The 15,648-nt window shown below is 42.1% G+C and overlaps 1 protein-coding gene across 1 annotated transcript in view; it reads left to right on the top strand.

The window, feature by feature from the left end:
* Window positions 1-15,648, top strand: part of MMP24 (matrix metallopeptidase 24) — a 44,556-nt gene that overhangs the window by 10,160 nt on the left and 18,748 nt on the right. Inside the window, exon 5 of the mRNA XM_040650885.2 lies at window positions 13,824-13,985. Coding sequence (XP_040506819.1) covers window positions 13,824-13,985 — 162 coding nt within the window. The remainder of the gene's footprint in view (window positions 1-13,823; window positions 13,986-15,648) is intronic.

Here is a 15,648-nt window from a genome sequence, read left to right as displayed (position 1 = left end):
AACTGATTAAAGCGTTGAGCTTTCCTATCCAGAGCATAAATGTCACTTCTGCATTTGGATGGCACAGTTATTTTAAAACATCTATAGAAGTGACCAGTATGGGAAATGGGAATGGTGTGATCCTTTGTCCCTTGCATCTAAGGGAACTGCTGATGGTAGAAAGGGAATGTCGTGTGTGGAGGATGACAGGGTGAGCCTATACTCAGCGTTGTAAATGTGAGCACTGAACGTGACTAATTTGGTTTGCCTGTGTTCTTAGCCTTGATGTGCCAACGTGAAAATGCCCTGTCTCATTGCTAGAGGTGGCCTTTGAAAAAGGCCTGCTAGAGGCCTTTTTAGGAGGGTTTTTCCTTCTGTTTCACAATTCCTTGTCATTACAACTCTCAACAGCCTCTTCAATAGGAAATATTTCTGCACACATTATCTTGCTTGTTCTTATGATTGGTATTTTGGGGGCAGTATAGAACTGAAGAATTCTCTCAGCGAAAAAAACCCACAAAACATTACCAGCAGACCAATAGCAAAGCACTCTCGCTTGTGTTCCTATGCAAAAAGGAACCCGTAAAATGTTCAATTCCTGATAAGAATGTGTTAATTGTAAGGAAAATATGAATGGTGTGTCTGATTGTGCTAATTGTAAAGGTAAACCTCTGGTCAGTGTGTCAGGATGCTGAGGCTGGCGCACCATGGATATACAGAACATTTGGCTGATGAGAGCTCTTGTTTAGTCCATGTGGTTTTGTTACAAAATGATGTGACTTGAAGGTTTGCTTTTCTTGGTCTCCATTTGTCTTACTATGTTGTAGCACCTGAAGAGTTGCAGTAAATCCATGACTGGATGCAACTGTCACCCTGCAGAAGGGCTACTTGAGAGTCTTCAGTAGCAGTGCTAGTTGTGTGGACAGAAACAAAACATTTCACATGAAGGCTCATCCAGACAGGAGAAATGAAGAATGGGGTGAACGGATGTTTCTGTGTAAACAGCCATCTCTTGTCTATGGAAAATATGACATCATGGATTTGTAGAGGCTGGAGGGGTCCTCTGGAGATCCCATTCCACCGGTTCTGCCAGAGCAGGTTCCCCAGAGCAGGTCGTGCAGCATAGTGCCTACACGGGTTCTGAATACCCTCAGAGAAGGGCAGTACACCACCTCTCTGCACAGCCTGTCCCAGTGCTCCCATTCATCAAAGTATCAATCATGTGAAGACACCCTGTGGTACCCTGCTGAACTTCAATAGCAGTTTATCAGAGCAGCCAGTGTGTAGTCAGATGAAATTCGTGTGCTCGTTATTTTGCATGATCATCATTATACTGACTTTGCCTATTGCAGACGTCATGAGTGTTTCCGTGTCCATTAAAATCAGTGGTGTGATTGTAACATCCAAGACTGAGGTCACAGTGGTGTGTGCACCAGCAAATCTGTATCTTCTGCTGTGAAGAGGTAAATGCAGTCCCCTTCGCACTGTATTTTAAATACAGTTTCTCTTCTGCATATAGTTCCTTTAGCCAAGTAATACTGTGCTTTCCATTCATGACTATTGTTTTTTCATGCTAATTCTACTACCTTCTCTCACATTGCCATAAGTAAGCTATGGAGAAAACTAATTTAGTTAATATAAGGATATGCAAATCTGAGTAGGAAGCCGAATTCATGGAGCTGTCCTTGTCATGTGTGCAGAATTGCTTTGCTAAGTTTTTGAAGGAGGGTGTCAGTGGGAGCTGCTACAAGCATGAGGCAAGCTTGGAATTCAGAAGGATCAAGTCAAACAAGAGAAGTGATGTGGCAAACAGGAAGCTACTGAAAAAGAGGAGTGTGGTTTTCATTTAGAGATAAATCAGCTGCACAGCTACGCAATGAGGAGGCACTGGAGGGGTCACAGTAGGAGGACATATCTCTTATTTTTCCTAGAAGGTGCTTCTCAGGAGCAGTGAAAGCAGCACTCAGCCCTCAGCTGACCCCGGACTTGTGGCTCCCGTTTATTAGACTAAGGTGTGTGGGCACATGCAGGCAGCTGAAGCCATTTTGGATTTGCTGTCTTTTAGTGCTACAATTGGGTATGGGTTACTTGTGAGCCAGGTGGCCCCTGTTGGCTGTTTGGAGCATTTGGTCAATGAGTTACCTGCTCATGAATGCAGCTCCAGTATCTCAGCTGTTTCTATTACCAGAAAGCATATCAAAGATAACTGTGCCGTGCTTTCTCCAAGCCCTGGGCATTTTTTCACATAAAATATACTGTAGGAAAAGCTGAGCACGCTTCAAAATAGCTGTCTCAGGACTCACAGCTGCTGCCATACGTTGTTCACTGTAGGCAGCAAAGCCTGTGCCTGAAAGAGAGCACCCAGACTGGGCTGTGCTGTGACCGCTCCCTTGGCTGTCTCAGTACCTTATCTAATTTGAATCAAGCATAAATATGCTGCATGACATCTGTTGTTAACTGGACAAAGCAAGTATTTTCTAGCTTTTGTATTGAATTGTTAATATTATGTTTGTATGGGTCTCCAATAATAGCTTGAAAATGCATCCTACCAAGTGGCAGAAACTAAACTATCATGTTAGATTATCTACTTTAAGCGTGACTGCTCTTATACCTCTCTGATAACTCAAACATTTCTGTAACCCGGCTTAATTACAAGAAGTCAGTTTTAATCCCCCAATTAACATTGCAAGTAACATCATTAATAATCCCAGTCCAGTCTTCCTCATGTTTTTTTATACGATCGTTGCTGTCCATGCATGCTGTCAGCACCACGCTACTGAGCGTGCGGTGTGTGCCAACCCGCTGCAGCCATGAGCTCTGCAGTGTACACAGCTATTAGTTCCTGTTCGCAGGGCCAGTGCCTGCTCGTGTCACCGGCAGTGCAGGGGGCACTGCCTTCAGCAGCTTCTGCAGGAAGTGTGGAGGAGAAGGGTCTGAGCTGCTTGGCAGGAAGGCTCCTGTTAGCCACAGACAAGAACTGAGAGGCTTCTCTCTGTGTTTCCACCACAAGGACAAGTGGTGTTTCAGTGAACAGCTTGCTGGGCAGCAGAACAAATGTTCGAGCTGCCATCTGGACATGGCATATGCTCAGCAGGGTTTTTGGGACAGCCAGAGGCCATCAAAGCTGGTCGGTGTCAGTATTCAGCAAGGATCCCAAGGAAGAAATTCTGGCTAGAGCAGCTAATTTTGGAGGTGAATTTTACTGATGGCCAGTGAGTGTTACAACCTCCGAGGGGAAAATTCTGCCTGTTGGTGGGGAGGAGGTGCACCGCTCTGAGCTGACATTTAATCTGTGGAGGCAGCATGTGCAGAGCGTGTGGGGACAGCCTGGAGCTGTTGGTTGGAGCAGCTCAGCAGGAAAGGACTGGGGGCACTGGTGGCAGCGGGAGCCAGCAGTGTGCCTGGCTTTAAGGGCAGACCACATTCTGGGTGTGCTGAATGCAGCATGGCCAGCTGGTTAGAAGCGGGAATTCTCCTGCTGTGTGTAGCACCAGTGTGGCCTCACCTTGAGTCTTGTGTGCAGCTCTGGGCTGCACGATGTGAGGGGGATGTTAAGGTCCTTGGAGGCATCCTGAGGAGGACACAGAGCAAGCAGCAGGGCTGGGAGATGTGTGCTGTGAGGAGAGCCTGAGGGCACCAGGGTTGCCTGGTCTGAAGAACAGGAGACTGAGAGGCGGCCTCACAGCACCCTGCAGCCCCTGAGGAAGGGGAGCAGAGGGAGCTGCTGGGATCTGCTCCTGGGAAGCCGTGGTGGGATGGGAATGGCACAGAGCTGAGCCAGGGGAGGCTCAGAGTGGGTGTCAGGAAACATCTCCTCACTGTGAGGGCTGTCAGAGATGGGAAAAGGTTTCCTAACGATGCCCTGAGCCTGTTGGTTTTCAAGAGGCATTTGGACAACGCACTCCATCATATGCTTCTACTTTAGGTTAGCCCTGAAGTGGTCAGGCCATTGTATTCCATGATCCTTGTATGTCCCTTCCAACTGAACTGTTCTGTTCTCTTCTTAAGTGGTCTCTGCCACTGGAGGTTTGTTGCTTTCTATCTTGGCAGTATGGATATCACAGGCCTTCCAGATTCCTGTGATAATTGTATCCCTTTCCTAAAGACAGAATCCTCTCATCCCTGCTTCCTCTGTGGAATTCAGTTGCACAAAGAGAGGGACTTCTCCAGGCTTTCAGAGCCCTGGCTCACCCATGGGTACCAGGCATGGTCACAAGGCTGGCAGGTGGGACTTGGGTTCTTCAAGGACATAAAAATGAGAAGACCTGCATCAGCTCACATTAGTGTGTGCTTCTCATTTGGTAAAGAGGAATTTTCGCATGAAAAACTGTTCAAATCAGGTTACAGAAGCACTAAATACTAGAAAATGTAAGTTTCTGTTTCACTTAGCCCCTGTTTGTGTGTATCAGATCCTGGATGAATCTTCAGCACTTCTTTGTGTTTTTACTGTATGGTTCTGCTCTCTGTAGTGGGTGTAGGTCAGGCAGACTTCTATACTAGTTAGACTTATTCATTTTTCTTTTTTAATCTCCCCACAGCAGCTCAGAGCTGTAAGACGGTATTTCAGCTTATAAAATGATGGCAGCAAATTCCCTTCTTAGTAAAAGATTCCTTTTAATAAGAAGGGAATCTTTTAATGTCGTTATTCATGAGGGAGGACTGATGTGCATGGAAAGGTAGATGGCAGTATTTTATGTAAATACTGCTGTAAGCATCACTGATGAGTATTATAAATGTATTGGATGTGTGTTAGGGTAACAGTTTGCCTCGTATTAAGCAGACTGCGTAAGTAGGTTTGCCTTTTATTTAAACTGGTCATCATAAGACATCCCTTTGGAACCATTGCCTATTATACGACTTTTATCCTATCTGATGCCTTTGATTAAAACAGTGCGATTTGTTGAATTTTCTTGATTTGCCCTTTTCTGAGATGACTGTACAGTCTGCTTCTTGTCCACCTATCTGAACTGTACAGATACAGTGCATGCTTGCTAAAAAAGGAAATATATCTGCTATTAACCCCTTCACACATTTATCCTCAATTAATTCTGAAATTTAATCCTGTTTCCTCTATGTTCATTGCACTACTTCTTTAATGTTAGTTTTCGAAGGAAATGCTGAGGACAACGAAGAAAATCTACAGAGTATCAATATAATGAGCAACTCAACAGCACGTGTAGTCACAACACAGTGTACCTATTATGTTGCTTTTTGGCTGTTGAATACATTTTTAATTTTCTTTCTCTGATTTCTCAGGTAAAGAACATCTCCACATCTAAAGAGTTTTGTTCTAATAAATGGCATTTTGAATCCATCATTATTTTTCAGGCTTCTGACACTGTTGTTGAAAACAAGCATCAGAACTTTTCAGAGCGAAAACCAGAAGTGCTTTGAAGCTACTCAGTTATCTTCTGTTGCAGAAGACCTGTTATCTGAAAGACTTCTGTATAGATGTTGGAAGTTCTGGGGCATAAGATTGCATTAAGATTTCCACTTATTCTGCCAGGCTTTTTTTTATAGTAATTCACTCCACTGAAAAAAAAAAACAGTGTTTAGTCTCATACGTACTCAACATTGGTTTCATCCCATAACTGCTCAAAGACCAGTTCCCATAAGCCAGATTTTTCTAAAATTGTATTTTAATGTTGAACTGAATTTGAGCAAGTATATAGATGCATAGTTTCATAACAGCCATCCATGGTAAAAAAATAAAAATAAAGAATAAAAAATCAAGTAGCTTAAATAAGCAACAGTTGGAGATTATATCCCTGTTGTGTCTGACATCAAAAACATAGAAGGCTTTAAGTAAAGGACCAGAAAATTATCATAAAAAAAAAAAAAACAACTAATTCCACCAGTGAAACTTGTTAGTTGTTGTAGCTGCTCATGGAACAGATGTTCCATTTACTTTGTGAATTACGAAAGTAAAGTGAAGAGACAAAGCCCACCAGCACACATGGAGGACTTCTGTCTTCAGATTCTTCTTCACTACTGGACAGCATCTCTGTAAGTAGTGCTTTCTTTTGTGTTATGTGCAGTCATTATACAAAGATAGAAGTGGCATTGCAGTAGTGCTGAGCTAGTGCAACAAATTTGCTAGAGCAAAGAATATTAAAGCTTTGCAATATTGACAGTGCTAATTAATGATTACAGCTGAATGCAATTTCTACTTTCAAAGCAGTATACTTTCAAGTATATCTTTTGCTTGCAGTGTTCTCTGAAAAGAAAGTATCTGTTGCTTTTGTCAGTGTTAGTTTGATTTGCAGTGTGTGACTGGAGGTATTTAGGTATTTGGAACCTATTGATTTCTTTATTAAAAAAAAATTAAATATTTCACTTCTTTCCACAGAAAATCGGATGCGCTGAGAATCATGGGAAGGAGCCAGTAGGAATCGGAACAATGTCATTCCTATAAAAAGGAGGGAAAAAAAATATACAAAAGCAGAACATGGGAATCAAGGTGAGACAAATCTTTTAGCCTTTGACTTTGTGATCCAAAAACAGATAATGTGAAGCAAGCCAAAACACAGCAATATTTCAAATAAACTTGCTCTATTCCACTGTTCCACTGAATGGGGCAGTAAATGAAATAATAGACAGCTGGGAGGAGAATAAAGGAAAAATAAGTGAATTATTTAAAAAGATTTTTCTAATTGCAGTCAGAGGTGGTTTGCAGCATCAGTGCTGAAACAATAGCCAATACTCCAGACCTCTTCCTCCTGTTTCTGAAGAAGAGTACAAGATGTAGAAGACAGTTTAGCCAGTCTGGCCTTCTCTACCCAAATCTACCAAGAGTACCACTTTGAGTGGGGAAACTCTCTTGCATCCCAGTTGTCTTACTTCTCAGTCCTGCTCAGTCTTCATAGCCCCATCAGGAACATTCTGTGTCAAAGAAGCACAAAGATAATGAGATAGGTCTCCTATCTGGAGTAGAAAACACCTCTGTTGCAAAGAGCTCCTCTTGTAGCTCCCAGAACAGCACTTCCCTGTTGCCAGCAGTAGGAGTCGAGAATCATTTCAAACTGGTTGGCAGTAAGAGCCTTGGGTAATACAAACTGGTTTGTATCCACACTGCCTGTGCCAGGTCTTTTTTGAGCACACTGGGTCAGCCTTCTAATTGTTGTGGAATGCTCCTGGTTGTTCCCCAGCTGGGTCAGCTCTCTGTAGACCTTACTGTTTGCAGTATGGTAGACTTTAGCGTTCCTTGGACTTGCGCTTTCTCTCTTCATCAGCCATATCTGTGTGAACAATAATTTGGTTCTTTTGCTTTATTTTACGTATTTTTAGCTTTTAGTGTTTGCTTTACCCTTTAAAAAGAAAAAAAAAAGGAAAATGAGAAAAAGGAAAGCTCTAAGTTACTTACTACACTTCTTTTTTCAAGACTGAGAGTCTTTTTTCAAGGATGAAAGTCATCTACATTTTCTGTTTTTATAAGTTTTTCCCTTTTCTTTACCATGTGTTCTAAAAGATAAGGCAGTGCTATGCTAATAAAATTTCTATAAAATGGGATACGTCTTGCTTAAAAAAAAGAAAGAAACCTTGAAAATGTTATGTTCCATGCTGTTTAAGGTTTCTGAGCAAAAAAGATAACATCTGCCACTGAGTGAATGCTGATGAGTAACAGAGGTCATTTGTGATCAGAGTTGAGTAAAAAACCCTTCTCATGAGTTACAAAGGGAGCGTACTAATAGATCTTTATGATACAAACGTTAAATAAGGGCTTTCAGTTTCAGGATGATCACACTGGAACAGGTTGCCCAAGGAGGTTGTGGATGCCCCATCCCTGGAGGCATTCCAGGCCAGGCTGGATGTGGCTCTGGGCAGCCTGGTGTGGTGGTTGGCGACCCTGCACATAGTAGGGGGGTTGAAACTCGCTGATCATTGGGGTCCTTTTCAACCCAGGCGATTCTAGGATTACTTAGTCTTAGTTCATTGAGTTATTAATTAAGCTATGCTTAAATCTGTACTTGTGGGAAGGTATAGGACAGAGTTTTGAGTGTAATATTCTTATTTCTTTCCATTCCTGGCTGCTGAGCCAGCTGAAAGTAGTCTCTGCTTCCCCTCTTTCTGGCTGCCCACTCTTGCCTCTACATCCCTTGGTCAGTTAAAGTCTCATCACTCCAGGAAAAAAAAATTCTCAAAATTCCTCCAGGAAATAGTTTTCATAGTGCTATCAGTACTATCTCAGTTGAAGCGCAGCTTGCAGCACTAATTAGATCTGTAACACAACTACCAAACCTAGTTTGCACACTGCCTTATGGAGACAGTAAGGCAAACCTATCTTTTATCATTTCTGGTTCTTTGTCCTGCAGTCACTTTATTTTACAAGGATGTGAGTCTCTTACTGGCATGACTGTAACAGAGAGGACACCTCAGTTGACAGAGACTCCTGCTTTGAGTTGTCCAGTGATACAAACGTTTATCCAGATGATACAAGTTTAAAATAGACTGTTGTGACCATGCTGACTGTAACTGTACAGGCTGTCCAGCGCTTCCCTGAACCAGGAGTCCTGAGGGCTAATATTAATGTATTTGTACACAAAAAATGCAGTGATATGTATGAAAGGTCTCCTGTGGCACATGAGGAATTCCATGCGGGGTCTGTGACTCCCATGTGGTAATGGCTTTAAAAGTTATGAGTTGTTTGCCCTGGCCAGGAGCATTCACCTTGAATTGCTGGCTATAAGTCAGTTCCTCCAGGTTGAGCTCCGGTGAGCACTTACACCTGTGGTTCATCAGCCTTGATGAAACTGAGCAGCTGCAATCGAATTTGAGAAAATTTGTTCAGAAAAGTCAAGTGAGAACTTCAAAATAAATAAATAAGATTTAAAAGGGGTTGGGAAGCTATCAGAAAGAAGAGCATCTCACATCTTGTATGAGTTAACATTGCAGTTGTTCGATGCGTTAATGCTGCAGACGAGAAAAATTGGTCAAATTGTCTTTATGGAGATATTCCCTGCAATCTGAGTTTGTTAGCAGTTCATTACGTGGCTGATTTCTGTTAAGACTGCATATCATTCTCTTCTTTCTCTAGTGAAATTGTTTAAAGCTTCTTAAATGAAATCTTTAAGATGTATCTTATTCATTGCTAAATTTACAACTCTAACAGCTTAGGAACAAAATGAAGGCTCTTTTTCTTTTCAACATGTATTTTTTTTTCTTTTTAGATAGAATGTGGAAAACAGCTTTTCGTTGTCCAATGCAAACAAATGAAGGAGCAATATCATCACTTCTGCAGGTCATCATGTGCAAGAAGATCGAAAACATTTCTTGAGCAGAGCGTATTGTGGGAGTGAATGGAGGAGCACAAAACGATATCTTCTATCTGATAGATAAGACCTGCCAGGTCTGAAGATGCAAGTACCAAGGCATAGCTTAGAGTAGCCCTAAAGCTTCTTTAAGTTGTGCTTGGAAAACAGTTGTTGGACTTGAAGGGGTCATTTTAGTGTATTTTAAAAGCATGTTTATAGTTCACACCATATTTTCTGTAATCACCCTAGGTATGGTATTGTCACAAGCCATGATCTGACTTCTTCAGTATCATTTTTACTTTTAATAAAATTAAATAATGTAACCTACACATGTCTTTTCAATTGTCTGAGTAACCTGCCATAAGTAGCTCAGTGTTATCTTGATGATTAAAATGTAATGTGGTAGAGATCATAGATTCACAGTTGCTCTGCTATTATTAACTAGATGTGCAGTGTTACTAAATTACACACCTGCTGTCTTGCAGCTCTGTCCTGGATTTACACTCTGTTGTGCTAGATGCTCCACAGAGTCCTGCACTTACAACAGCTATTTATACAGCTGTCATATTCAGTGATAAATACTGATAGTAGTATCACAATATTTCCATAGTAGTAGCTCTGTGGCCCATTACTATAAATGGATGGACATACTAGTGAGTGGTTTTTGTTGTTGTTGTTTTGATTATCTCCATAAGTTGGACACCTTAATATGCAAAGTGTTTCTCAGCCACATATTTCTACATGAATTTTGATGGTCAAAATGAATAAAACTATAAAAGAAGGTATGTGCTAGCAGTTTCACAGAAACCTTCCCCACAATGACTGTTATCGGATTCAGCAGCCATTTCTCCAGCTGAAGATGGAACTAAAAGAAACATGGAATACATGTCTAGAAGGAGGATAATTTATGAATCTGTTAATCTGTGACTGTAGTGTTCTTTGTGTTGGTGCAGTAAAACTGTGGGTTTCTGCAGGGAATGTTAGCAAACAATGTGAGAGTGCTTAACCGAAGACCTGGTTTTGATATGTGACTATATTGCAATATATCTTAAGTCAGGCAGTTCAACTTCTGCTAAAAGGGGCTTTATTCTAAACATAAACTCAGGTAACTTTTAAGGAAATTCAACACTAAATATGTTTATAGTTGTGCATATTCTTTGGTGTACACATGGAGAGTAACAGAACTGTTAAATTGAACATAAGATGAACAGTGCATTTGTCTGGATGATGGTAATAAGAAATGAATGTTTTTATGTTGTTACAGGTGGGCTGTCAATTAAAACTTTCTCTGGTGATAACATTGTTTTGGTAAGGAACATATACCATAAATGAACTGTTACTCTGTTTTAGCATAGTAAATCAACCTATTTTACTCAGTGCACCAACTTATGAAACTCTCCTTGGTTGTGTGGACTTATCTTCTGCCTGGTGATTTTTGGTGGACTTTGGGATGCCTCCTAAGAACCAGGAAGGAGGCAGTGCTGGCAGGCCTCTGACCAAGCGTATTTAGTTTGTACAGATGGTGCAAGTGAGTAAAAATTGTTGGACATCTCTGGTGAGCTCCCCCTGCAAATACAAACCAGAGGTAGCCCACTCTTTCTTTACTGTGCTCTCTGTCATGAGAGGCTGGTATATATTGGATACAGAGTTAACTGGTTCCTTGCTCTTGGTTGTGGGCAACTAGGATTGAACAGGGAATGAGGGAGCGTCTGATGTTTCTGTAGAACAGGAGAGTATCAGGCTAGACTACCTATCCTCCTGAATTTTACTCCTAAAGAGATGGACATCAATAAGAGAGTAGTATTCAGACAAGACCTGTGCAGAACATGGCCAATAGTGTGTGTTTGAGAACTGTCAGAAACAATCTCAGAGGTACAGGCTCCTTTGAAGGTGCCTGCGGATCAGCTAAGTTTCCAAGCAGCGTGAGTATGCAAAGGGCTGCTGGAAGAGATAGTTGCACCTATCAGGAGATGGATTTAGTTGATAATTTCTTTTCAGAGATCATAGTCTACAATTTGAAAAGGAAGATGAGCAATATGTTGTATTTCATGCTGTGAAACTCCCAGCCATTTACAGTAAAGGGAACTTCTGCAGGTTTGCAGATGATGCTCAGTTTGAGAGTGGTTGATACACCAAATAGCAGTGTTGTCATCAGAGGAACATCAACCTGCTGGACAAGTGGGCTGACAGGAACCTCATTAAACTGAGGAAAGAGAAATGCAAAGTTCTGCACAGAGAGAGAATTAACAGCATGCACATCTGAGGGGGAAACAGAGTGGAAAGTAGCTTCGTAGGGAAGGATCTGGGAGGTCCTGATGTGCATTAGGAGAAGCCACCAAGTCAGAGAAGGTGATCCTTCCTCTCTTACTCAGCAGCAGTGAATGCATACATAGAACACTGTGTCCAGTTTTGGGCTTTCCAGTACAAGAAACCCAAACTGGTACAGACACGGACAACCTGCTTTACTTGGCCCTGCTTGGACAGAGGAGTTGGACTAAGTAATCTCCAGTGGTTACTTCCAGCCTCAACCTGGAATGAGCTTGTGTAGTTCTGTTTTCCATCTGTAGAATGGGCTGTTACTTGTTTGGGGCAGAAAGAAGTTATGGAAGATTATTTAAACCTACTTTAAATTAAGATAGTGTCAGATATGCTCCTGGTAGAGCTTAGTACAGCCCATATAGAGGCCAGTTGATTCAGGTATGCAAACTTGCAGAGTGATAAATTGTAGACATGCTGTCAGTACAAAAACTCTTCAGATACTTCAGCAAGGAAGAGAATGCCACCAAACTGGTGAGGAGAAAAAGTCTCCAACCGCTTAGCATGGGTGCAGCCCTTTTCTCCTTAAAGTCAGTATGGAGTGGCTTTTAGTTGGACTCTCCTGTGTGTGAATAGTTGTGGAAATGAAAATGTATGCTTTTGTGAACATTAAAGTGCTACAGGAAACAGAGTCCAATTGCTAACATGGCTTTGAGTCTTTGAATTGCCTTTGACAATTGAGTGCATCTTCTAAGCTTGGATATATTTGAAAACCCATGGAAAGTGATCAGTCCTTCACCATGTAACCACTTAATGCATTTTACACTAAGATATTGAATATTCTACTAACTAGGTTAGTACACATCAGGTTTTCCAGCAATACCGGAAGAAAAGCAAGTCTCCATTTGGATTTCCAGAATACAGAAATTCTGATATTTAAAATACATGCATGGCTAGATCTTAGCCCATCTATCTCTTCAGATGTTTCTATTGAACAAATGTATTTGAATATTTATTTGAAATATGTATTTTTACATGACTTGCATGTTCACGTGCATCCATCTCCAACTCAGATGTTTTGATGATACAACCATGTTGGTGTGATAAATATGACCAGTTAAGTACTGCTTATTACTGGCTTTTGGCAAGAGTGTCTTGAGATGCTGGCAAAGTACCCTGCTCTAAAGATTTGCAGGCTTCTGATTCCGTATTATCATATTTCTTATACATGAATTCCTGCTGGGACTCCTGTCCCAAGGACACCTCAGCCATGTACACAAAATGGAAGTCTATTACCTCTAAGTTGGGTGGTTAGAAGATGCAGAAATGCAGTTGGACATGCTGCAAAGCAGCTGCTAAGTGGACGCTGCCAACTGTGTTCTCCTGTGCCTGATTGCCAGTTGTTTGCTCTTGTTTTGTGTCTTGCCAAAAAACCCCACCAAACTAATAAGACCCATTTAGGGAGGACTGAGAGCTCATTTTACTGGCTTAGGGCAATTCTTAAATCTGTCCTTGTTGTCCGTGTCTTCACCCTTCACAAAAGCATTGCCTGTTTCACCTGCCATGTCAAGATGCCCTCGAGATGTAGAGCGTCCAGGGACTATTCTAGATCAAGTAGGTTGGGGCCCCATATCCATGGGGCTGAAGAAGAGTGTATGTTTGTGACAGTGTCACATCACGTCCTATAGGGCAGTCCTCCCACTGACTTGGCAGTGCCAGGAGTTTAGCAAAGTAAAAGCATGTTGAGGAGCCTGTGCTGGAGGACATGAGGCTGTTCCTGATATCACGAGTGTGTTGTGGTGCATTAGCCGTAGTTGTCTGTGTCCCAGCTCCTGCCTTTGTGCACCTGGCTGGTGCACTGCTGATCGCCCCTAGGGTTTGGTGGTACAGATCGGACCAGAGGATGGCACTGGGGGATCTGGAATGGGGAAGAGTCTCCTTTCCCACCATAGAGTGTTGTTGACTGGGAGGTTGGCAGTGCTCTTACCTTTTCTAGCAGCACTGGGGTATGGAGGCTGTGGTATCCAAGGAGCCTGTTGGCCATTTTCTTTTCTGCACAAGAGTCTACAGACTTTTACTCCAGGCACTTGCCTGTTTTAACTGGTCTGATGGATCTTCATGTGGCCACCAGCTAGGCACCTCCTGTCTGTTGTGTGATGGCTGTAAAAGCTACACAAGCCTTCAGGACTAAAGCCCTCTCCCTCAGCTGACACTGGCACGTAATGTGCTGTGCAATAGGATTGCAAAGCAGTTACTTCTTGCACTATGATCAGGCAGCTCTTGGGATTGTGTCAAGTTCTGGCTGCATATTAACCCAGTTGTGCCTTCCTTCCACAGGGAATGATCTCTTTCTGGTTGCAGTACATGAGCTGGGACACGCGCTGGGTCTGGAACACTCCAATGATCCCAGCGCAATCATGGCTCCTTTCTACCAGTACATGGAAACACACAACTTCAAACTGCCCCAGGATGACCTCCAAGGAATTCAGAAAATCTATGGTGAGCAACAATATCCACTCGTCTATTTACACCGAGTCCAAGTGCAGTGAGTATTTTACAACCACAAACACCTAAAATAATTGCAATCAGGATGGATTTCTTCCTGTAGCTGACTTGGAGCTGTTAAAAAGCCATTGATCCACAACCAAATATCAGTTGTTGCAGTTGCAGTATCGTTGCGCTGGTGAGGACAACCAGACCTGTGGGATCTCACTGCTGCTCCATCCCTCACTGTCCCCAGTATCAAGGACTGCTGGACAGTGAAATACAGCCAGTTGGAACAGCCAGTGCAAATGGAAGGGAAGAATGTGAGGAACCTGGAATATTAAGGAAAGTAATAAGTATTTATGCTCTCATATTCTTTTTCTCCGTATATAGAAGGTGGGTAAAAGAAGCTTGGATCCGTTTAGGGAGCACTTTTCTTCTTTTAATTTTTGGCTGAAATAAAAGAACGTTGTTGTGCCACAAACATACAGGTCAGAGAAAAGAGAGAGGAAAGGAGGTGGAGGGATTACAGGAGAAGATCGAGGGCTGGGAATGATATGGCACCATCTGGTGGAATGGTGGATATCGGGGTGTGAGGAATCTTCAGAGTGGGTTGATGGAAGGAGACTGGGAGCAGGCGGAGGGACAGGTTTGAGGAGCCACAGTCGGGCAGGCTGAGCTAGGAGATGCTGATGGAGGCTGGGAGGTCTGATCTGATACTGCACATGGTAGTTAATGGAAAATGTTTTGTCAAACATGCCTGGTTTCCTTTTCTAGGCAAAGAGCAAGTTTGGCAGATAGGCTACGTAATGCTTGTAGCATAGAGCAACTATGCTATGTAGCTAACCAATATTCACAGCTGCATAGCACCTGGAGTTAGTTCCCAGTACCATTAGAGCAAATATTATAGGAATTAAATGCTTATAAGATGGTTGTCAGTGGGAAATCATCACAGAAAGGTGGTGTTTCTAAGGGACTGCTGCCGGAATCAATGGCAGACCCAATACTAGTCAGCTTTTGCAGCAATAATCTGCCAGTAAATTTTAAATTACTGCTAATGAAATTTGTGCCAAAACCCATAAAACTAAAGAAGTACAGGGAGACTTTAGAGGTCTAAGCTGTATGCCAATTGTTTTAGTCTGGTTTTTGGTTTTTTTTTTGGTGACTGGAATGAGATTCACAGGTATACAGACATATCCAAAGAACAGACATCTCTGTCTGGACTGTGTTCACTAACTCTTGGTAACGGGAAAAAAATAAAAAAGAGGCATTTGTATGGCCACAGTTCACCCACGCTGTAAGGCAGATATCGAGGTAAGATCCAGCATTTAAAATAAGACGGCCTGAAGTACACCCAGGAGGAGTTGGCTCTTTCCATTAGTACAACTAAAGATTTCTTTTCCTTATTCATTAATGGATAAAGTTGTTTGGTATGTGGTCATGTGGTATTATTTAATTATGCATACTTTCACTCAGTATGTATGCATTCAAGAACCCTGGATTGCAGAGACTCTGGATGGTTTTGAAATAAAGTGCTGGGGTAGGAAGCATTAAAGCTTCATTAAATACTCACGCTTTCATTTCTGAAAGCTGCTAAAATGTCACTACACTGTGTCTATTTTGAAGTGTTGATTTATTTCCTGTGAATTAGAAAGAAAAAAGAATACATGCTGACAAT

Source organism: Gallus gallus, chromosome 20 (genome assembly GCF_016699485.2).
Source record: "Gallus gallus isolate bGalGal1 chromosome 20, bGalGal1.mat.broiler.GRCg7b, whole genome shotgun sequence".
Taxonomy (NCBI): domain Eukaryota; kingdom Metazoa; phylum Chordata; class Aves; order Galliformes; family Phasianidae; genus Gallus; species Gallus gallus.
This window is presented reverse-complemented; position numbering and strand designations above follow the sequence as displayed.